The 23,618-nt window shown below is 44.1% G+C and overlaps 1 protein-coding gene across 1 annotated transcript in view; it reads left to right on the forward strand.

Moving 5' to 3' along the window:
- MMEL1 (membrane metalloendopeptidase like 1) overlaps positions 1-11,534 on the forward strand; it is a 95,515-nt gene extending 83,981 nt beyond the window's left edge. The window contains exons 15-23 of the mRNA XM_069947277.1: positions 1,267-1,350; positions 3,087-3,190; positions 3,600-3,658; positions 3,791-3,910; positions 4,909-5,042; positions 5,997-6,062; positions 7,060-7,155; positions 8,052-8,128; positions 9,116-11,534. Coding sequence (XP_069803378.1) covers positions 1,267-1,350; positions 3,087-3,190; positions 3,600-3,658; positions 3,791-3,910; positions 4,909-5,042; positions 5,997-6,062; positions 7,060-7,155; positions 8,052-8,128; positions 9,116-9,215 — 840 coding nt within the window. The 3' untranslated portion in view covers positions 9,216-11,534. The remainder of the gene's footprint in view (positions 1-1,266; positions 1,351-3,086; positions 3,191-3,599; positions 3,659-3,790; positions 3,911-4,908; positions 5,043-5,996; positions 6,063-7,059; positions 7,156-8,051; positions 8,129-9,115) is intronic.
- The last annotated feature ends 12,084 nt before the right edge of the window (positions 11,535-23,618 follow it).

The raw sequence follows: 23,618 nt of genomic DNA on the forward strand, positions 1-23,618 counted from the left end.
TACGGGATATTGAGTCTGGTGGACCATTGGCTTGATCTTTGCCCATTCATCATGTAGACCACTCATGACTGTCAGTGGCAAGAATCTGGCCACAACTGGCCCAAAAGACCTTCTTTTAGTTTGGTTTAATGAACTGGGAACCTAGTTTGGTGGCCAGTTCTAAGGTGACCAGACTCCACGTAGACCACTAACTTCTTCTAATGCCCATACAGTTATTATCTAGTTGTGGTTGTTCCGTAATCGAAATCTCACGGTCAGACCCAAACGATTAGACTTGTATTTGTGGTTCTGAAGGTCTTGTGTCAAGAATTCCGATGTTTAATAACTGAGACAGTGATGGATGAGAGGTTCTGCTTCTCCGAGTGTGTGGTCTTCTCCTGGCTCGTGTTGCCGTAGCTTCAAGGCAGACCTTGCTTTGGAAAATCTCGTAAAATTACAATATCAAAACAAGTAAGGAACAACATCTCCTTGTGTACTGTGTTTACATTCCTGAAATAATGAGAAATTTAAGGGAATGAAAATAATAACTGATGATCTCCTCTAGACGGACCTTAAAGGGGCATCTACCTTATTGCAAAAACAGCACCACCCCTGTCCTCAGGTTGTGTCAGGTTACAATTCTGCTCCATTGCACTTCAATGTGACTGAGCTGCAATACCACACACAATCTAAGGACAAGAGAGGCAATGTTTCTGGAAAGCTGCCGTGTTTATCTAATCCTGGACCCGTTTAAACCCCTTTAAAGTGAATCTCACCCTTTTAAACCAAGGACCCTTTTTGGCTCCAATCTTGCTTAATAATTCCTTAATATCTTCTTTTTTTTTTTGGGGGGGGGGGGGGGGGTCTGATACAGAGCTCCAAATCCCCTGCACAAACATGGAATTAAATAACAATTCTGTCTGCCTGAGGAAGCTTACTGCATAATGATTTATTATTGAAGTCAATGTATAGGCAGTAAGCAGTAAGCGCCCTCTAGTGGTGGTTGCAGGTAACCAGAATTTTGTCATTATCTTTTTCACTAATTCACAAGAGTGAAAGCCCCACTGATCCTGAGTACAAGTACCTTAGGTTTAATCTATTTGACTGATTTCTCGGATTTCACTGCCATGAATATTGCTAAGTTCTTATTGCAATTGGGATTTCGCTAGATGTAAGGTTTTCCCAGTGCACTTTGTAGATGTCTATCGTAGTGGGAACCAATGGCTTCAGCTCCGCTATGTCCATGGATCATATCCTCATTATCTCATTGCATTGAATATTTTATAGGCACTCTCAATTAAAGAGCAGATTGGTTATCCGGACTATATTCTGGAGGATCAAAACGACAAGTTGGACCAGGAGTCAGCATCAGTAAGTACCTATGGCTGATATACTGGGATGGCTCTGATACTTCTCACAATGATGATGGTGGTATTGGGTATTAGGGTAGTGCTAGCATACATGATACCATTCTGATGGGTGATATTTTACTATTTTCACACATGACTAGTCATAGGACTATCTCAATCCCCTCTTATAGTGATCAGCATGATGATTCACAGAAACTGGTATACTGGGACCAAGGAAATTAGGATTGGCCATATATATTGGGTGTCAATGAGCCAGGGCCTAAGAGGGGCCAACTATGGCACAGGTATGCAACAAGAACAAATGCAATAATCCTTGTGTCATGCTCTGCCCCCTCAGGACCTCTACAAGTCATAGCACAGTCAGGCAGACGTAGGGTCCTATAAATGAGGGCCCGATCAATAATGTATACGAGCGCCTATTACACAGCTCGATAATTGTGTAGTAGGGGCTGTATATATATTGTTAGCGATGTCCGTGCAGCCCTTGCTGTGTATATATATATATATATATATATATATATATATATATATACATACAGTATATATATATAAACAAACAACAGAGTGGAGTGCACTCACAGAAAATTGGTGTTGGAGTGCCAGCAATGGATACTGGAACCACGTCCCCTTCTTCATAACCAAAAGACTTCGCGGCACCTCCGTTAGGTGAAAAAACTGTGATTTATTGTTTCAAAAAAACTTCAGCTAGTGCTGCAATGTTCCTGTCTCATCACAAGCAAGCTTGAGAAAGGTCTCGTGATGAGACAGAAACGTTGCAGCACTGGCTAAAGTTTTTTTGAAACAATAAATCACAGTTTTTTCACCGCGAAGTCTTTTGTGTATGACAGTATATATATATATATATATATATATATATATCATTAGCGATACCCTTGCTCTAAACTGTATACATTGCCTCTTCTTGCTCCTGTCCTTTGCTCTCACTCCCAGCGCCGCAACTGCAGCTTCAGAGCGGTGAACCGGGAGCGTGGAGAGGTTATGTATTATTAGTTTATTTAATCGCTATTATTATTATACACGTAGCAATGCGCGCTTGGCGGACTCTGATTTTGGTGCCAGATCATTCAACATGATCAGCCGATAATAGTTGTCATCGTCTTATTGTTGTCTCTGTGGATCAAGGCTTGTCCAGACTCTGTAAACGAGCGCCCATCACCGAGATCAGTGCCAATCTAATAGAGTCCTTAGATAGTATTCGAGTTTTACGGGCGGCCCCCAACATGGTTGCTACCACTGCGCCTGCTCCATGTATCCTGGCCAGTTCTCAGTATGTAATAGCACTTCCCTTCCGATCCCGCCTGTTAGTTCACCCCCCCCCCCCCCCAGCCTGAGCTTTCTTCAGACGATACATTGAAGGGTGGAGATCAGTTTTAATTGTGACATAACCGTTCAAGAAAAAGTTACATCTCCTCGCCGCCACGCAGTCTAAAATAAGCTCTGAGTGTCATTTGTTTTGTCTGGGGCAGCCGGAGTCATCTTCTCCAGGTCACAGACATCTGGCAGGAGTTCCTTTGATTTGCGGTAACTTGAACAGTACTTGTGACAGCTCCAAGCGCTTCTACAGGAGAGGGGAGGTCAGAGTAATTGCTGAGCGTTCACCAGATGAATAGTACTGACAGATATAATGGCCTTATAGAAGAAGGAACCGCATCAAGCTGGATATATCTAATGCCTGAAATCCTCATCCCTTTATTTATTCTCCTTCTTTCTCCGCAGTTAAACTTCAGCGAGGACAAATACTTTGAGAACATACTGGAAATCCTAAAAGCCACAGCACAAAAGAGTCTAAAAAAGCTAAGAGAGCCGGTCGACCCCGATGCGTAAGGATTATAATGTTATATGTGTAATACTGTATTCCCCCTGTAGTGGCGCTGTAGGGAAGGTAAACACTAAGGGGGACATCTATGAACCTTGCTCCCAGGAGAGGGAGCAGATCCGGGAGGGATTTTTTTTCTTTCAAATCAATTGGTGCCAGAAAATGCCAGAGATTTGTAATTTACTTCTAATTAAAAAAATCACCAATCTTCCAGTACTTATCAGCTGCTGTATATCCTGAAGTAAGTGGTGTATTCTTTCCAGTCTGACACAGTGCTCTCTACTGCCACCTCTGTCCATGTCAGGAACTGCCCAGAGCACTTTCTGGCACCAGTTGATTTAAAAGAAAAAACATTTAAGAAACACTGGAGGAGGTGTCACCTTTATTACTGTCCCTGTTTTACTCTGTTATAGTTGGATAATCGGTGCAGCGGTGGCCGATGCCTTCTACTCCCCCAACCGGAACCAGATCGGTAAGTTACTCCACACAATGGTTTAAACTTCCAAAAATGTGAATCTTAAACTTATTCTGGCCCACCATGTATGAGTACAAAATATTGTCCCATGACATCAAACATGACTCTAATATTCTATCATTCTTACAGTATTTCCCACTGGGATCCTTCAGCCGCCATTCTTCAGCAAACACCAGCCTCAAGCATTGAACTTTGGGGGAATCGGTATGGTCATCGGTCACGAAATCACTCACGGCTTTGATGATAACGGTAAGAATAAAAAGTAACTGATGCTTCAGTACTGAGGTGTTGGGCTACCTGGGGTATAATCACGGAATAAATGCTTTTAGGTCAACTTTAAAGTCATCCCCCAGATAACGTTGCCGAACCCAAACATTTTGTCAGATCCGCTTAACACTTGATACAACATCTTATAGGGTTTCCAAACATTGCTGCAGGGGCTACAAGCGTGGGTGGGATATTGTACCCATCAATAGGATGACTCTCAAAGCCCTATTCCACGGAACTTTTTAGGACGATTATCATTCATAAAATCGTTCAAACGACCGCTCGTTAACGATATTCGTTCTGTGGAATAGCTGTAAACGAGCGAACGACAACAGCGAAATCGTCGTTGAGTCGTTCACTATTTTTTTTTTTTCTTCAACATGTCGAAAAAAAATCGTTGGTCTTTCAACAATAATTCGCTAATCTTTTCGTTGAATAAAAAATCTTTCAGTCGTGTTTGAAATGTCTACCTACATTTTCCCACGTTTTAAACGACCATGTAACGATGTAACGTTACACTACAGATATCGTTCACGTTCCCACACGTATTATGTGTTATCGTTCGGTTAAAAAAAAAAACGTTAAGTGCTCGTTAACGAGCGGTCTTTGGAGCGAGTCTATGAACGATAATCGTTCCGTGAAATAGGGCTCTCAGCGTTTGATTCCCCAAGGCTGCAGACGTTGGATGCCACCCTAGAGCTGCAGGGAAACCAAGTATATGGCCTATGGCGCTATCTATGTTTTTCAGGGCTCCCTAGAGTGGCATCCAACTTCTGCAGCCGCGGGAAATCAAATGCTAAACGCTCAGATAACATTGCCAAACCCGAACATTTTGTCTTCAAGAATATAGTGTTGAAGCAATGTTCCTCAGTCTGACCATGAATCTGAGTCTGAGTCCATCTCAGGATCCTTTGTGAATGGACACAGAAATCTCATGTACAGTAGATGTCAGAATCTCATTGTAGTTTGTTATTTAATAGGAAGGAATTTTGACAAGGATGGGAACATGTTTGACTGGTGGAGTAACTTCTCCGCGATGCATTTCAAGGACCAGTCCCGATGCATGGTCTACCAGTATGGTAACTACACCTGGGACTTGGCCGGAGGGCAGAATGTGAGTATACATTCCCTAAGGACATTGCTCATTCTCTAAGTACAACAAGATTTTGTTTTTTTTATTCTTTTTTTTGATTAAAGGTAATTTTTTTATTCTATTTTATTTTTTTAGATTTTTTTTTTCATATCAAACTTTTCTTACCTAGTTTACTAAATGTTTAGTATCAACATGAGCTTAAAGGGTCATTCCCATCCTTAGGTGTTATCCCCCAACAAGCTGACCATGGAGGCTTTAATAGGGGTGTAATAGGGGCTTTAGGTGCTGCAATTGACCACAGTATTTGAGGGAGGGAGGGTAAACATCTGGGACCTGATATGTTGAGTGAACTCCAGTACTTATCAGCTGCTGTATGTCCTTCAGGAAGTGGTGTATTTTCTCCAGTCTGACACAGTGCTCTCTGCTGCCACCTTTGTCCATGTCAGGAACTGTCCAAAGCAGCAGCAAATCCCCATAGAAAACCTCTCCTGCTCTGGACAGTTCCTGACATGGACAGAGGTGGCAGCAGAGAGCACTGTGTCAGACTAGGAAGAATGCGCCACTTCCTGAAGGACATACAGCAGCTGATAAGTACTGAAAGACTGGAGATTTTTTAATAGAAGTAAATTACATCTATATTATCTATATAACTTTCTGAAACCACTTGAAAGAAAAATATTTTGGCGAGAGTCCCCCTTTAACAGCTGTCCATGTGCTGCAGGGATGGGTCAGGCATTCCGGAGCTGAAGCCTCTCTTACTTCTGTAGCTCATATTGACGGACGTGTCTATGAGACAATCCCTGTTATTTCCTAGATCCACTTAATATTCCATCTCTCTGCTTAATGACGCATTGACCTTTGCCCCTTCCATTAGAACCTCTATGTAACATGTGACATTAGACAGACGACACGTCCTCTCGGGAGACGGCATAAATTGTATGAAATCCTGACTTCTGGTGTTTTTTTTCTCTTTAGGTAAGCGGTATCATCACCCTGGGAGAGAATATAGCAGATAATGGCGGAGTCCGGCAGGCGTACAAGGTGACGGACCACCACTTCCTTTCATCCCTGTTATTGCTGATGGGACTGGATAGAGAGCGACAGAGTCCTGACATTGAAATGTCCCTGTAATCACTGTTCTTCATGGTGTTTAGGAGGCGACACACTATGTAATGTGGTCAGAGCTGCAATCTTTCATGATGAGTTAGTTACAGTGTCGGGGGAGAATGCAGCCGCTCTGCTCCTCTCACTATCTTGGGTGTTTTAATTTTTTTAAATTCAATTTTGACAACAGATGGGTCTCTTTATACAATGAGAACACAAAGCATAGAAGGCAGAGCTGGAGGCTCCGGGGCCCCAGTGTAACATAAGCCCCCACCTAACATGTGACAGATACCAGTGTTGTCATATGTCTCTGCAAGGTCTTTGGGTCCCTTAAAGGGAAACTCCAGAGATTTTTTTTTCTTCTTTCAAAATCATCTGATGTCAGAAAGTTATACAGATTTGTAAATTACTTCTATTTAAAAATCTCCAGTCTTTCAGTACTTATCAGCTACCGTATGTCCTGCAGGAAGTGGTGTATTCTTTCCAGTCTGACACAGTTGCTTTCTGCTGCCACCTCTGACCATGTCAGGAACTGTCCAGAGCAGCAGCAAATCCCAATAGAAAACCTCTCCTGCTCTGGACAGTTCCTAACATGGACAGAGGTGGCAGCAGAGAGCGCTGTGTCAGACTGAAAGGAATACACCACTTTCTGCAGGACATACAGCAGCTGATAAGTACTGGAAGAGTGGAGATTTTTAAATAGAAGTAAATTACAAATCTGTATAACTTTCTGACAGCAGTTGGTTTGAAGAAAAAAAAAACGATTTTCGCCGGAGTCCCCCTTTAACAGCTGTCCCCTTGGTGGACCCCTGCACCCCTATAGCTGTGTCTACAGGAATATCTACAGATAGTTTTCCCTAATTATAGACACGAAGCACTGGTTATTCTGATGACATATAGTGTAGCCATCTAACTCTCCCCGGCTGTCTTATAGGCCTATCTGAAGTGGGTGGAGAGACACGGCAAAGAGCCCAAGCTGCCCGGACTGGACCTGACCCACAAGCAGCTTTTTTTCCTGAACTTTGCACAGGTGACTTTAGATCTGTCTGTTCTGTATATCTGAGCAGTATAACTGTATACTATGGGTTATTACCTCTTATTTCATATTACCAAGCAGTATAATGGTATACTATGGGTTATTACCTCTTATTCCATATTACCAGGCAGTATAATGGTATACTATGGGTTATTACCTCTTATTCCATATTACCAGGCAGTATAATGGTATACTATGGGTTATTACCTCTTATTCCATATTACCAGGCAGTACTGATGGTATACTATGGGTTATTACCTCTTATTCCATATTACCAGGCAGTACTGATGGTATACTATGGGTTATTACCTCTTATTCCATATTACCAGGCAGTACTGATGGTATACTATGGGTTATTACCTCTTATTCCATATTACCAGGCAGTACTGATGGTATACTATGGGTTATTACCTCTTATTCCATATTACCAGGCAGTACTGATGGTATACTATGGGATATTACCTCTTATTCCATATTACCAGGCAGTATAATGGTATACTATGGGTTATTACCTCTTATTCCATATTACCAGGCAGTACTGATGGTATACTATGGGTTATTACCTCTTATTCCATATTACCAGGCAGTACTGATGGTATACTATGGGTTATTGATACTTATTCCATATTACCAGGCAGTACTGATGGTATACTATGGGTTATTACCTCTTATTCCATATTACCAGGCAGTATAATGGTATACTATAGGTTATTACCTCTTATTCCATATTACCAGGCAGTACTGATGTATACTATGGGTTATTAGCTCTTATTACATATTGCCAGTCAGTACTGATTGTATACTATGGGTAGTTACAGGACAGGGCTGGTCATTGTGTAAGCAGCATATAGCAGTATGTATGAGAATATATCCTTGTATTATATACACAGGTTTGGTGCGGATCATATCGGCCAGAGTACGCCCGACACTCCATAAAGACAGACGTGCACAGTCCATTTAAATACAGGTGAGTGGCTGATCCCTAAGTGAACATAAGTGATACTCGTATTCACATTTAGACTATAGTCTGACCTCCTTCTGCCCCCTAGTTGCGTAGAACCCGTCCTAGGTGGGTAGCACGAGTCCCAGTCGTCAGTTATCTGGGTGTAGCAGTTTCCCGAGACTTCCTAGTCCTCGTTTATCTGGGTGTAGCAGACTTTCAAGATTACCCTGTCATTTTGCGCTGCACAGTAGGATACGTAGACCTATTCAGGTAGCTTTGTCTTACTGGGGTCAGTTCCTCTCGTATCAGGAGCTGCCCTGCATGGTTTTGAGAGGTTCCTGGCATAGGCTAGGGTGATTCCAGGTGGTGGCGCTGAGTGTGGGTGAGAGAGAAGAATAGGATAGGATAGGACAAGAAAGAAGAGCACCTGTAACTGGTCAGCATACAACATGTGGTACAAAACAATTAACCCCTCGGCTCCACAGCTGTGCACAGAAGACATAATAAACAGTAGTGACTCCTAGTGGGGAAAACAAGGTACTTCATCTCCCACTAGTTTAATTAAAAGAACGACCCATGGTGGGACACATATACAGTATAGATGTATGATAACTGATTTTATATATATATATATATATATATATATATATATATATATACATATATATATATACTGATCCCTACACCCTCCCTCACTGTATGTATGTATGATAACTGATCCCCTAATGCTTAAAGCAAATATACTATCAGGTTGCAGATGAATAGACTGGCGCCGGCCATTGAGGGGCAGGTGTTTCCTCCCATGGGGGTGGGCCGGCCCGCCTCCAGTGCTTCAGCCCGAGCCGTTGCTCGGTAATGGACTGCAGCACTGGCACTGTCTATTCATGTACAACACTGTATCTGATGTTGCATTCACTTTAAGCAACAAACTATTACATCTAGTACAACAACCTTGTGTCCTGTTGGATCCGGTGACACCATTTACCTCTGTCATTCCCGCTCTCATTTCAGGGTGATGGGATCCTTACAGAACTTTGAAGCTTTCTCCGAAGAATTTAACTGCAAGAAAGGCACCACAATGCACCCTGTAGAACGATGCCGAGTCTGGTAGTCTCCAAGCCGCCATGTTTACGAATCAACTTGAACATGTCTACTAGGCTGGCTCCTACATATGTAGTGAGGTGCCTGGTCTTTCCCTCTGGTCAGGTCCGAGCCATGGTGGGAGTCAGGGACAAGCATGGCGGCCAGCATAGTGTTAGGCTCCACGCAGTGTGTCCCATGGAGAACGTTGTGATGGAAATGACTGTTTTTATGGCTTGACTGTTATTACAAAAAAAAAAAATTCTGCTGTCAGGTTTTCAAAGACTCGATCCGAGAAGATATATTCTCTCTTGGCTTTTGATATCACGTTGTACGTCTGTGTTGCTTTCATTTCACGTCGTCGTTACAAATAACACAAAAACGTTCTAGGGACGAATACCAAGGAGGCGGCGAGAGTCTCCGCTATGACCGGGCTCAGCCATTCCAGTGTTACATACGTCATACCTTCTTATGGCCTGTAGGTGGCGTGTGTTTTTTTTTTTTTTTAAATCTACAACATGGCAGGTTTTTTTTCCGTTCCAATTGCCATCATGGTTATAACTATTTTTTTATTAGATGTTTAATCGCACAGAACCCAATTGTAAAGCTTTGCCCAGAGATTTACATGGTGGCTGCCTGACTGATGAATAGAATTAAAGGGACAGTCCATGCATAATTAATATTCTGGTGTCTCCCCCGTTCCTGCCCCCGGTGTACCATACCATAACATAATAGGGGGTTAGGTAGGTGGACACGTTCAGAGAGTTCATAATAATGGTATTCAGCCAATGTCCAATGCAGGGCCAAAGGGGGCGGAGCATGACACAAGGATTTAAAGGTGGTCACTTTAGCTGTTGACTTGTTTCTTTCTCTTTATATGTAGAGGCATGGCCCAGACAGATGTAAACATCCTGTAATAAACATCTTCTTCATGTTGTACACTCTAGCTCAGAATTCAGCCAACTCTGTCTCTCTCAACTACATCTTCTTGACTATAACCCCGTCCACTTAACCCACAGGAGCTTCCCTTATAAATAGACAGTGAAATAGTATGGCTGAATTCCAAGCTAGATTGTACAGAAGCAACAGGAAGTCCATTACAGGATGCAGACAATGCAGGAGGTTGGGCTAATGAAGACAACAAGGCAGACAGTTTCAATCTGAAGCAGAGTGCTCTCTGCTGCCACTTCTGTCCATGTCAGGAACTGTCCAGAGCAGGAGAGGTTTTCTATGGGGATTTTTTACTGCTCTGGACAGTTCCTGACATGGACAGAGGTGGCAGCAGAGAGCACTGTGTCACAGTGGAGAGAATACACCACTTCCTGCAGGACATACAGCAGCTGGAAGACGGGAGATTTTTAAATATAAGTAATTTGCAAATCTGTATAATTTTCAAGTTATATAACACCAGTTCATTTGAAAGAAAAGAAAAACATTTAGCTGGAGTACCCCTTAAAAAGGAGAATCCCAGTGTCATACCCCACCCCCTTAAACCTTCTTATTCAGGATTAGAAAGACATAGCATTTTTATTCCAAAAACAGCGCCACTATTGTCCTCAGTTTGCCTGTGGCATTACAGTTTAGTTCTATTAAAGTGAATTGAGCCAAGTTGTAATTCCACACACAACCTGAGGAGAGGGGTGGCGCTGTTTGTAAAAAGAAGCAGCCATGGTTTTCAAAATTCTGGACAACCCCTCTAATTAAGACCAATCAACTGAAAAAGAAACTTCTAAAGTTCTTCCTAAGATTGTCGAGATTGAGAATCTGAGTATATCACCCCTCTCCCTATCATGGAACGGTTTAAACCTCTCCCGTCTCCGGGAATGCCCTGAAATTACCCAGAAATCCTCATTGTCCGTGCGATTCATCATATACCCCCACCCCTTTACGGGAGTCTCAAGATGGCTGGAAAAAAAATATTTTATCTAGATTGCATTTAATGAAGTCAAAGAACATATAGATGAGGTGTAAGATACGAGATATAAATATATATAGAGAACTATATCGTCCAGACGTCTGCAATCCAAAAAGCTACACAAAGCTCAATATTTTTATATGGAAAACTCTAGAATTCAGGACTGGTCATTTTCGCCCATCAGACGGTTGCTTGAAAGTGAGACTAGGTCATTTTGTATAAAAGTATATATATATATCTATCTATTTTTATGTAGATTTATATGTCACGGTATGAATCTACATAATCGCGCTCCGTCTCGTCTCTGTAGGAGAGAAATGATTAGACTGCGATGTACGTTCTTTTCAGATCGCTATGACGTCACGTTTCGATGGTATATGGTGTCATTATTGTGTGTCGATGATTATTTTCGATTAAAATGACATGTTAATGGCGTTTACTGCCTCTTTTGTCGTTTTTCTTGGGGAGGGGAGGGGTCTGATAGGTGGTGATCGGGGGACTATGGGGGACACTAGAGGAGATGTCTACCATAGGGACACTAGAGGGAGGAGATGTCTACCATAGGGGACATGTCTACCATGGGGGACACTAGAAGAGATGCCTACCATGGGGGGGGACACTAGAAGAGATGCCTACCATGGGGGACACTAGGGGAGATGTCTACTATAGGGGACACTAGAGGAGATGTCTACCATGGGGGACACTAGGGGAGATGTCTACTATAGGGGACACTAGAGGAGATGTCTACCATGGGGGACACTAGGGGAGATGTCTACCATGGGAGACACTAGGGGAGATTCCTACCACGGGGGCCAACAGGGGAGATGGCTACCATGGGGGACATTAGAGAAGCTGTCTACCATAGGGGACACTAGGGGAGATGTCTACCATGGGGGACACTAGAAGAGTTATCTACCGTAGGGGACATGGCTACCATGGGGGACACTACAGGAGATACCTACCACGATGGACACTAGGGAAGATGTCTACCATGGGGGACACTAAGGGAGATGTCTACCATAGGGGACACTAGAAGAGATGCCTAACATGGGGGACACTAGAAGAGTTATCTACCGTAGGGGACATGGCTACCATGGGGGACACTACAGGAGATACCTACCACGATGGACACTAGGGAAGATGTCTACCATGGGGGACACTAAGGGAGATGTCTACCATAGGGGACACTAGAAGAGATGCCTACCATGGGGGACACTACAGAAGATACCTACCACAATGGACACTAGGGCAGATGTCTGCCATGGAGCACACTAGGGGAGATGGCTACCATGGGGAACACCAGGGGAGATGTCTACCATGGGGGACACTAGGGGAGATGTCTACCATGGAGGAGAGTACAGGAGATGTCTACCATGGGGGACACTAGGGGAGATGTCTACCAATGGGGACACTAAGGGAGATGTCTATTATAGGGGACACTAGGGGAGATGCCTGCCATGGGGGAAACTAAGGGAGATGTTTATTATAGGGGACACTAGGGGAGATGCCTGCCATGGGGGAAACTAAGGGAGATGTCTATTATAGGGGACACTAGGGGAGATGCCTGCCATGGGGGACACTAGGGGAGATGCCTGCCATGGGGGACACTAGGGGAGATGCCTACCATGGGGGACATTAGGGGAGATGCCTACCATGGGGGACACTAGGGGAGATGCCTGCCATGGGGGACACTAGAGGAGATGTCTAACATGGGGGACACTAGGGGAGATGGCTACCATGGGGGACACTAGGGGAGATGGCTACCATGGGGGGCACTAGGGGAGATGGCTACCATGGGGGGCACTAGGGGAGATGCCTACTATGAGGAACACTAGGGGAGATGTCTATTATAGGGGACACTAGGGGAGATGGCTACCATGGAGGACACTAGGGGAGATGGCTACCATGGGGGACACTAGGGGAGATGTCTATTATAGGGGGGGGCACTATCTCCTGTGGCGGATACCAGGGGAGATAACATATGCTATTTACTGGGCGGAGGGCTAACAAACAGGGGGATTACCTACAGTGGAATGGGGGAGAGGAGGAGGGGGACACAGTCAAAAGTGTGCTAGTTTCTAGTTACGCCCCTGGTTGTGTCATTAAGAAAACTCATTCTAAAGGGAAGCACAAATGTACGAGCATGTCCGATAATGTCCTGTATGTGATATAGACTTACTGATCCCCTATGTTCCTGCAATGGTTTGATAACCAGTTACCCTTAGTTACAACCCTCAAAGGTGGGTCAGGCATGCTCAGTTCAACCAATTGTGCTTGGTTCAGTAAATTTGGGATATTTTGGCTAATTTCATAGGAAGAAAATGATCCCATCAGTTTGTATCTGGAGTGTCGGAGAAACTGCACCAAACATAAAGGGGAGGGGGTAACATACAAACTTCACACCAGTATTGCCCTTGGTGGGAACTGAACCCACAACTATGGATATAGCCTGTGGCCTATGGCTGTATCCATGTTTTCTAGGATTCCCTAGGGCTGCATCCATCTTCTTCTGTAGAGAATCAAATGTCAAACGTTCAGAAGTGGCAGCAGAGAGCACTGTGTCACACTGTCAAGAATACACCACTTCCTGCAGAACATACAGGAGCTGATAAGTACTAGATTAAGTACTAGATTTTTAAAGAGAAGTATATTACAAATCTATATACCCTTGTGAAGAGACAGGAAAGCTGCTTGTAATTAGCATCAATACAGGCACCTAATGGCGTTCACCCAATTGTTCTTAGGGAGCTTAGTCCAGTTTTGGCCAGACAACATTCTTCATCTTCAAAGTCTGTTTGTTTCCTCAGCTCGGTGTCCAACAAACAAAATGATATCTGCTGCCAATGTTTTAAAATTCCCAGGCAAAGATTCCTGCTGCCAGACTCAACAGGAGAGAGTAGTCCAAATAACCTGGAGACTCTGCACGGGGAATGCTCTTTTAGTACCATGTAAGTTTTTGGTCCCACTTTAGTTGCCGATTAATTCTATTTTTTTTTTTATTAACTCCCTGCACCTACCACTAGGGGCAGCGTACTGCATTTTATAACTGAGCTCAGTATATAGACGTAGAGAGTTGCAATTTTACATTGATCGACTGAAAGTAGGAAAAACGGCCAAGTGTGGCTCTGAAGAGTTGTTTTGTGTAGATGCCGGGGTCAGATCATCTCCAGAGTGGCCGTTCTAGTGGGGTCTCCAGTACATAGTGGTCAGTACCTACCAAGAGTGTCCAAGATAGGAAACTGGAGACTGAGGACAGGGTCATGGGGACCTAAGTCTCATTGATGTGTGTGGAGGTGGAGGCTAGCCTGTCTGGTTAAATCTCACAGAAGAGCTGCTGTAAAGCAAACTGCTGAAAAATTTCCTGCTGTCTATGATAGAAAGGAGTCAGATCACATAGGACATGGTGGCTTGCTGTGTATGGGGCCATGGAGACTGGTCATGTGACCCTGTCCATCCCCGATAGTGTCTACAATGGTCATCAGTACTAGAGCATGGAGTAATGGTAGAAGGCGTCTGGGTGTGTGTGCGTCACTTACCTGGGGAAGAGATGGCACCGGGATGCACTATGGGAAGAAGACAAGATGGCGGAGCAGTGTGATGGCCAATGTTCTGCTGGAGACCTTGTGTCCTGGCATCATGTGGATGTTACTGTGACACCGACCACCTACCTAACCATTATACACACCAAGTCCCCTCCCTTCATAGATGTGGAACCTAATGGCGGCAGTGGCCTCTGTCAGCCGGATAATACCCATTGCTCATCTGTGGGAGGTGCAGGAGAAACAAATCCCATCCATGGAGGCCGCACCGATCCCCTTACAAGATTCACAGGATCTGCTGATAACTTCTCACTGCTGGATACCACCGGACACGTTCCTAGGTCTATGGTGTCCAGGCCTTGACCAGTCAGACTGTTTGATAGTACAAAGGAACCTAATATTAGGCAGTGGGTTTCCAATGATATGGTTGATCGGTGTATTAAGAAAAGAAAAGCTCCCATCCATAGACGCATACACCTGCGTAGGAGAATCACACGTACGCAGAAGGACCAGACACTGAAACACAGCAAACCTTGAGTCAAGTCCAAGAAGAACATGATCTATATTCTTCTTAATGGACTTAGAAATCTGACCATGTGCTACTCATATGGCTTCCAAAAATCTGCACAAGAGAATAAGGCATTTCTAGGAAACGTATTTTCATGCAATTTAGCCCTATATTTAGGTTTTATCATGATGGAGAGCAAATAATAGTCACATTACGAGCTTCATGAACTGTTTGCAGGTGTTGTATAAACTTAGTATCATTCCTTCAGGATTTGGGGCTCTGCTTGGAATTATCCAAAGAATCCACTGCAGACGATGGCCACCAACATACAGGGAAATGCTGGGATGGTTGCCAGGCTGGGACCCAGAGACACAGGACAAGTGAAGCCTTAAGGTTTGCACCACTTTTTGACTATTCCCCCTGACTTCCGATTCTGTGCTGCGTCGACTGTGGTTACTGACCCAGTTAGTTGACCCTGCTATTATTGTGTTTGTTTTGTCTTTGGTCGCTATGATGATATAAGTGAGACACAGTCTTCAGGTTGGGACCGTCCTGTTAAGGAGCCAATAACCCCAAAAGGACAGCAGGACGGTCACAACCTGAAGACTGGTCGCTATGATGATATAAGTGAGACACAAAGACAAAACAAACACCATAATAGCAGGGTCAACTAACCGAGTAGGTAGCTATCAGTTGTCGCAGTACAGAATTGGATAGTCGGGGGGAATAGTCAAAAAGTCAAGTTAGAATCAGGAAACCGGGGAATATCCAATCAGGATACAACACTAGCTTACTCACACTCAAAGAGGCGCTATCGCAGGCAACGAGGATGATGAGGGGAGTAGTTTTATGGAGGCTGGAGTCCCAGCCCAAGGACATGGTTGTGGCATGGACTCCATCCCCCAACCCCCTCTGACTGGCGCTGCCGGACGCCAGTCACCATAACAATAATGTAAACCACTTGAGCCATTCGGCCAGGGGGTGGTGTGGCCCCGGCAAGAACTAAGGACGCCATTGGTGTGCACCTAACAATTGGCCGGGCCAGTCATCAGGGATGCCATCAGCGTGCCCTTTGCAACCAGGCGGGATGGTTGTTAGGGACACAGTTGGCGCTTCTAGGAGGCCGGCCACAAGCTTCGGCAGTACCAGATGCTGAGCGTGATGGCCGGCTCCTGACAATGGTAATGGGGAAAATGTAATGCTAGGGCATTTTTAATACACTGTGTATAAAGGAGAAATACTGGTTAAAAAAAAAAGGTCAACTCCCAGGTGTTCTCCCAGACTTCTCCAGGCCTCTTCCAAAAACTCTCCAGTCATTCCCCAAGCTCCCCTATGATTTCTTTAGACCAGAGGTCTCAAACTCGCGGCCCTCCAGCTGTCGCCAAACTACAATTCCCATCATGCCTGGACAGCCAAAGGTAAAGCTTTGGCTGTCCAGGCATGATGGGAATTGTAGTTTGGCAACAGCTGGAGGGCCGCGAGTTTGAGACCCATGCTCTAGACATTCTCCAAGCTTCCTTCATTTCTTCTCCAGGAATTCTCCAGAGCTCTTCCATGACTTTCTCTAAGCCTCCTCAATGACTTCTCTGGGCGTTCCTCAATACACTGTAATAACTCCTTCAGGCAATCTTCATGTCTCCTTCATAACTTTTCCAGGCATTCTCCAAGCCTCCTCCACAACCTCTCCGGGTATTCTCCAATCCTCCCCAATGAACTTCTCTAATTTTCTCCAAAATATACCCTTGTTCCAGCACTTATGAGCCACCACTTGAAGTAATCGGGACTAAGACCTCCAGATATCTACAAGAGCATTGAGGTGATGTGTTTGGGCTTCTGCTTATGACTAGATATTTGTGGACTTTTAATCAGTTCCAAAGGGGGTTGTCCTCTGCTGGACCTGGGGTCCATTACTCAGTTGGAACATCAGAAGATCCTACTCTATGGGCCAATCTCATCCTAATTACAATATTTTGTAATTGGTTCCAGTGCCTTGAAACAAGGTGCAACAAAGGATGGCCCCGTCAGGACCCGAGAAACCAAAGAAATTCTTCGTGGTGGTAAGCGGAGGTGTAGAAGGTCAAAGGGAAAATAACGGCATGTAGACATGGCACCACTCCATTTGACCTTGAATGCCTACGCTTACTATCAATGAGCATTTCTTTGGTTCCCCAGGTCCTGATGGGGCCATCCTTTGTTGCACCTTACCAACAACCTCCGTTGTGGAGGTTCCTCGGCTGAGCTGTGGTGTTTTTTGAGTTGTGCCTATTCACATTGCACATGAGGTGAGTGCGAGTGGTGGTGGAGCAAACCTTACCCTGCTGGTGATTCTACACCAGGAGGTGCCACCACTGCATTGATCCAGTGACCCATCTTGTGCCACTGTTGGACCTCTACTATGGCAAAAGCAACCAGTTTCCACGGACGTCTCCTTTAACGTCCCACCTGCGATTTTCCCTCCAAACAAATATTCCATAATAATTAATTGCGCCCTCCTTTCTCCTTGAAGCGAATGAATCACTAATTTTCACAAACAAGACATGCGAGACGTTCCGCTACTTTATTCATTTCCGAATCAGCGGGAAGAACGTTCTGAGAATCTGAATAAACTCCGGGTAATTGTTTACACGTCTGTAAACCAATTTGAAGACATTATGAATCTGTTGCCATCAATTATTGAAAACAGATTGGGAGGGGAATGCGTTTGTTTGGACCTGAAATTGGACGAGCATCAGACCGAGCATGAGGTCTCCAGAAGAAGCATCTTCCGAGGGTCAATTACGGGTGTTATCATGTGTGCAAGACAAAGAGAGTCACATGGTAACCACAGATAGGAACAAGGATGCTGTGTATAACAACCAATCACATTCAAGATGGAAGGTAACATCAGACCGGGCGACAGGTTTGGATAGGTTTTTGTAGCTGACCCCAGTATAGCAAATAATAGAGACTGTTAAAGAGAATCTGGCATCATCCAAAGTCTCATATAGAGGTGAGAAAGAGGAGATTAAAGGGGGGGGGGGGTCTTTTTCTTTTAAATCAGATGGTATCAGAAATTTATATAGATTTGTAACTTACTTCTATTTTAAAATCTCCAGTCTTCCAGTACTTATCAGCTGCTGTATGTCCTGCAGGAAGTGGTGTATTCTCTCCAGTCTGACACAGTGCTCTCTGCTGTCACCTCTGTCCATGTCAGGAACTGTCCAGAGCAGGAGAGGTTTTCTGTGGGGATTTGCTGCTGCTCCAGACAGTTCCTGACATGGAGAGAGGTGTCAGCAGAGAGCACTGTGTCAGACTGGAGAGAATACACCACTTCCTGTGGGACATACAGCAGCTGATAAGTACTGGGGGAAAAAAAGGGAAATTTTGCCAGCACATCTATGACTCTGTTCACACTGCAGGTTGCACGCTGCTTGTGGCTTAAGTACAGACAAAAAACATAAGGTGCAACAGCAACCCACAGGTGTAAGGGATTACTGTATATACTCCTCCCAGCTTGCACACGGTAAACACCTACTCTGTAGATATTAAAAATTAAAATATAATTATTTTTTTTTGAAAAGTGAGGATCTTAGCAATCTATTTGATCAAACAGAGTGTACCATGTCGCCAACGTTAAGGCGTCCTCGAGACATGGACCCTACTCTAGCATTTTCACACTAGCAATGGCCTCTCCTGGGCTGAACAAGCCTACAACTGGGCAGATAGGAGCCAAATGATCTCTTTTATAGCAGCCTTGGGACATGGGTGGAGTGCAGGCCAACAGGAGGTAGCCACACCCCCAGATACAACAGGAGGTAGCCACACCCCCAGATACAACAGGAGGTAGCCACACCCCCAGATACAACAGGAGGTAGCCACACCCCCAGATACAACAGGAGGTAGCCACCCCCCCCACATTCAACAGAAAAAAGGGAGATTTTTGGCAGCACATCTATGACTCTGTTCACACTGCAGGTAGCACACTGCTTGAGGCTTAAAGAGAACCAATCACGGAAGAAATTAAAAAATTTTTTATTTTCTAATTCAATGTAATTATTTATTTAATTACATTTGTAAACACTTTTATTTATTTTTTCGGCCGCGTTTTTGTTTTATTAACTTTTCAATTCACTGTCTCGCGCCGGCTCTTTTCAAAAGAGCCGGCTCGAGACAGGAAGCTCCCGTCATCCACAGCGGCAGCAAGGCCGGCCGCCGCCATCTTGATTACGTCATTTGTCATTGCCAGTGGTGGAACGCAAGTAACGTAATCAAGATGGCGGCGGCCGGGCCGAACAAGAGGAACAGGTATAGTATAAGATACAGACTGCAACAGCAGTCTGTATCTTCATTTTGTCTATTTATGAAGATACAGATTGCCTTTGCAGTCTGTATCTTATACTTTACCTGATCCTCTTGTCCGTTGCAGTCTGATGCCGGGCGCCGCCATCTTGAATACGTCACTTGCGTTCCAGCGGTGGAACGCAAGCGACGTAATCAAGATGGCGGTGCCGGCCTTGCTGCAGCAAACAAGAGGAACAGGTAAAGTATAAGATACAGACTGCAAAGGCAATCTGTATCTTCATAAATAGACTGCCTTTACAGTCTGTAGCTTATACTTTACCTGATGCTCTTGTTCGGTGCTGGAAGGCCGGGCGACGCCATCTTGAATACGTCACTTGCGTTCCAGCGGTGAAACGCAAAGTGACGTCATCAAGATGGCGGCGCCCGGCCTTCGTTCAGCTATCAAGAGAATTGGGTAAAGGGATAAGATACAGACTGCACAGGCAGTCTGTATCTTCATAGATAGACTTAGGGAGAGATTTCCTTTGATAATAGGGACAGTGATTTTTAGGTGATTGGTCCTCTTTAACCCCTTAAGGTCAAAGCCTATTTTCGTTTTTGCGCTTTTGCTTATTCCATTTTAAGTTTAAAAGGCCATAGCGCTTGCATTTTTTCACCTAGAGACGTATATGAGCACTTATTTTTTGCGAAACCAATTGTACTTTGCAATGACCGGCATTATTTTTCCATAAAATATGCTGCGAAACCGGAAAAAAATCATTTGCGCTGTCAAATTGAAAAAAAAAAACGAATTTGTTTTGATTTCGGGGAGTTTTGCATTTACGCCGTCCGTCCTATGGCAAAACTGACTTGTTATTTATGTTCCTCAAGTCGTTACGATTACTATGATATATAACATGTATAACTTATATTGTATCTGATGGCTTTTAAAAAATTCAAACCATTGTTAACAAATATACGTTCCTTAAAATCGCTCCATTCCCAGGCTTATAGCGCTTTTATCCTTTGGTCTATGGGGCTGTGTGAGGTGTCAGTTTTTGCGCCATGATGTGTTCTTTCTATCGGTACCTTGTTTGCGCATATACGACTTTTTGATCGTTTTTTATTACATTTTTTCTGGATTTGATGCGACCAAAAATGCGCAATTTTGCACTTTGGAATTTTTTTTGCGCTGACGCCGTTTACCGTGCGAGATCAGGAATGTGATTAATTAATAGTTCGGGCGATTACGCGCGCGGCGATACTAAATATGTTTATTTATTTATTAATTTATAAAATGGGAAAAGGGGGGTGATTTGGACTTTTATTAGGGGAGGGGATTTTTTATTAATAAAAACACTTTTTTACTTTTTTTTTACTGTAACTAGAAGCCCCCCTGGGGGGCTTGTATATAGACAGCACTGATCTCTCATAGAGATCAATGCTGTGTATATACACAGCAAAGATCGATTAGATCGGTCATAGATTACTATGGCCTGCTGCAGGCCATAGCAATCTATTGCCGAGACGGGATCAGCGTCATTCCGACGCTGAGGCCCGGCACGGGCAGAAGAACGGATGCGATCGCGGGGGGGAGATCCGAGCCACTAGACACCAGGGATAGTGTGTACAAAGCCTCTAAGTGCAGCTGTCAGGTTTGACAGCTGCACTTAGAGGCTTAATTAGCCGGCGCGGCAACAGGACCCGCGCCGGCTAATAGAGGCACTGCCCGGCTGTCAGCCGGGATCAGCGCCGTTCAGAACACCCCCTGCGGCACCATGACGTGTCGGCTACCTCCTGTTGGCCTGCACTCCACCCATGTCCCAAGGCTGCTATAAAAGAGATCATTTGGCTCCTATCTGCCCAGTTGTAGCTTGTTCAGCCCAGGAGAGGCCATTGCTAGTGTGAAAATGCTAGAGTAGGGTCCATGTCTTGAGGACGCCTTAACGTTGGCGACATGGTACACTCTGTTTGATCAAATAGTTTGCTAAGATCCTCACTTTTAAAAAAAAAAAAATTATATTTTAATTTTTAATATCTACAGAGTAGGTGTTTACCATGTGTACACTGGGAGGAGTATATACAGTAATCCCTTACACCTGTGGGTTGCTGTTGCACCTTTTGTTTTTTGTCTGATAAATACTGGAAGACTGGAGATTTTTAAAGGGCAACTAACCATGGGCTGATTATTGGTAACACGCATTCCTAGGAACAGGGCATGGCCGCACAATTAATCTTACCATGTAAAGGTACCTAATAATATATATAATAAAGTTATATTACAATGTTATATATACTGTATATAGATATATAAAAGACACCTTTTAGGAGACACCTGATGAGAGAATGCTGGGAGATTTAGTCCTTGCACAGTTTGTTTTAAGTGACACATGATAGTGCCCCACCCTGCAGAGCATCACCCACCACCAGTCCCTGCAGAGCATCACTGTCCAGAGCAGCAGCAAATCCCCTTAGAAAACCTCTTCTGCTCTGGAAAGTTCCTGACATGGACAGAGGTGGCAGCAGAGAGCACTGTGTCAGACTGGAGAGAATACACCACTTCCTGCAGGACATACAGCAGCTGATAAGTACTGGAAGACGGAAGATTTTTAAATAGAATTAAATTACAAATCTGTATAACTTTCCGAAACCAGTTGGTTTGAAAGAAAAATACCTTCACCAGAGTACCCCTTTAAATCCCTGGTAGACTCCCCGGACCCAACCTGACACTGAACTAATTGATAAGATACATTTTGAGGGCAGAAACTCACCCGCCAGGTTTGCACTTTTTTTCTTTTTTTCTATATTTTTTTCCGTGTAAAATACAAAGAAGAATTATCCGAGATTCTGGACGAGCATCAAGTCGTGAGCCAAAGATATTAGATTTATAGCATCATTGTGATCACAAGACTGCGGAGAAACATGCGGAATTACTCAAAAGATAATCCAAAGGGGCAGAAATGCGGACTTCAATGGGAAATCTCAGGAGACTAAACACAAAGAACCGAGAAAGAGCAAAGTGATGGAGTGAAGTGTTGGTAACGTTATATGTGTGGTTTATGGTACAATTACATGGATACAATAAATGTCTGTACATGGGTTATTCTGTATGTTACACCTCACATTCAGCAACTGGATCCTTCACCATCTGCATCCATTATGTCAGTTACATCCTGTGTTATACTCCAGAGCTGCACTTACTATTCTGCTGGTGGAGTCACTGTGCACATACATTACATTACTGATCCTGTACTGATCCTGAGTTACATCCTATATTATACTCCAGAGCTGCGCTCACTATTCTGCTGGTGGGGTCACTGTATACATACATTACTGATCCTGAGTTACATCCTGTGTTATACTCCAGAGCTGCACTCACTATTCTGCTGGTGGGGTCACTGTGTACATACATTACATTACTGATACGGAGTTACATCCTATATTATACTCCAGAGCTGCACTCACTATTCTGCTGGTGCGGTCACTGTGTACATACATTACATTACTGATCCTGAGTTACATCCTGTGTTATACTCCAGAGCTGCACTCACTATTCTGCTGGTGAGGTCACTGTGTACACACATTACTGATCCTGAGTTACATCCTATATTATACTCCAGAGCTGCACTCACTATTCTGCTGGTGGGGTCGCTGTGTACATACATTACTGATCCTGAGTTACATCCTATATTATACTCCAGAGCTGCACTCACTATTCTGCTGGTGAGGTCACTGTGCACATACATTACATTACTGATTCAGTGTTACATCCTGTGTCACTAGTGCTGCAGCCTCCCCTGATGTCTATATAATACATGTACATGTTACCATCTTGATTTCCCCAGAATGCCCCTATAATATTAGAGCAATAAGACGTCCTTCAGTGATCTGTTTTCCTTTACAGCGTCGCCATCTAGTGCTGAGAACTGGTATTGCATGACACATTTATACTGTGTGGTATCTGAAGTTATGAGCCCCGCAGCTACATAAGCTGCATATTTACTGTATTTAGGGCTTCTGTCCAGATGTATACAGGGAGTATGCAGGGAGTCCTGTCAATCAGAAAAGGCCTTGTGCATGAAACATGCTGAGCATCATGAGCTGCGCCTGTCTGGTATAGTGACTGTATATGAAGCAGACAGCCGCACATTAAATCAATCAATACACAAAGATGACATCACATATAAAAATATATAAATAAAGACACCACAG

Source organism: Dendropsophus ebraccatus, chromosome 12 (assembly GCF_027789765.1).
Source record: "Dendropsophus ebraccatus isolate aDenEbr1 chromosome 12, aDenEbr1.pat, whole genome shotgun sequence".
NCBI lineage: Eukaryota > Metazoa > Chordata > Amphibia > Anura > Hylidae > Dendropsophus > Dendropsophus ebraccatus.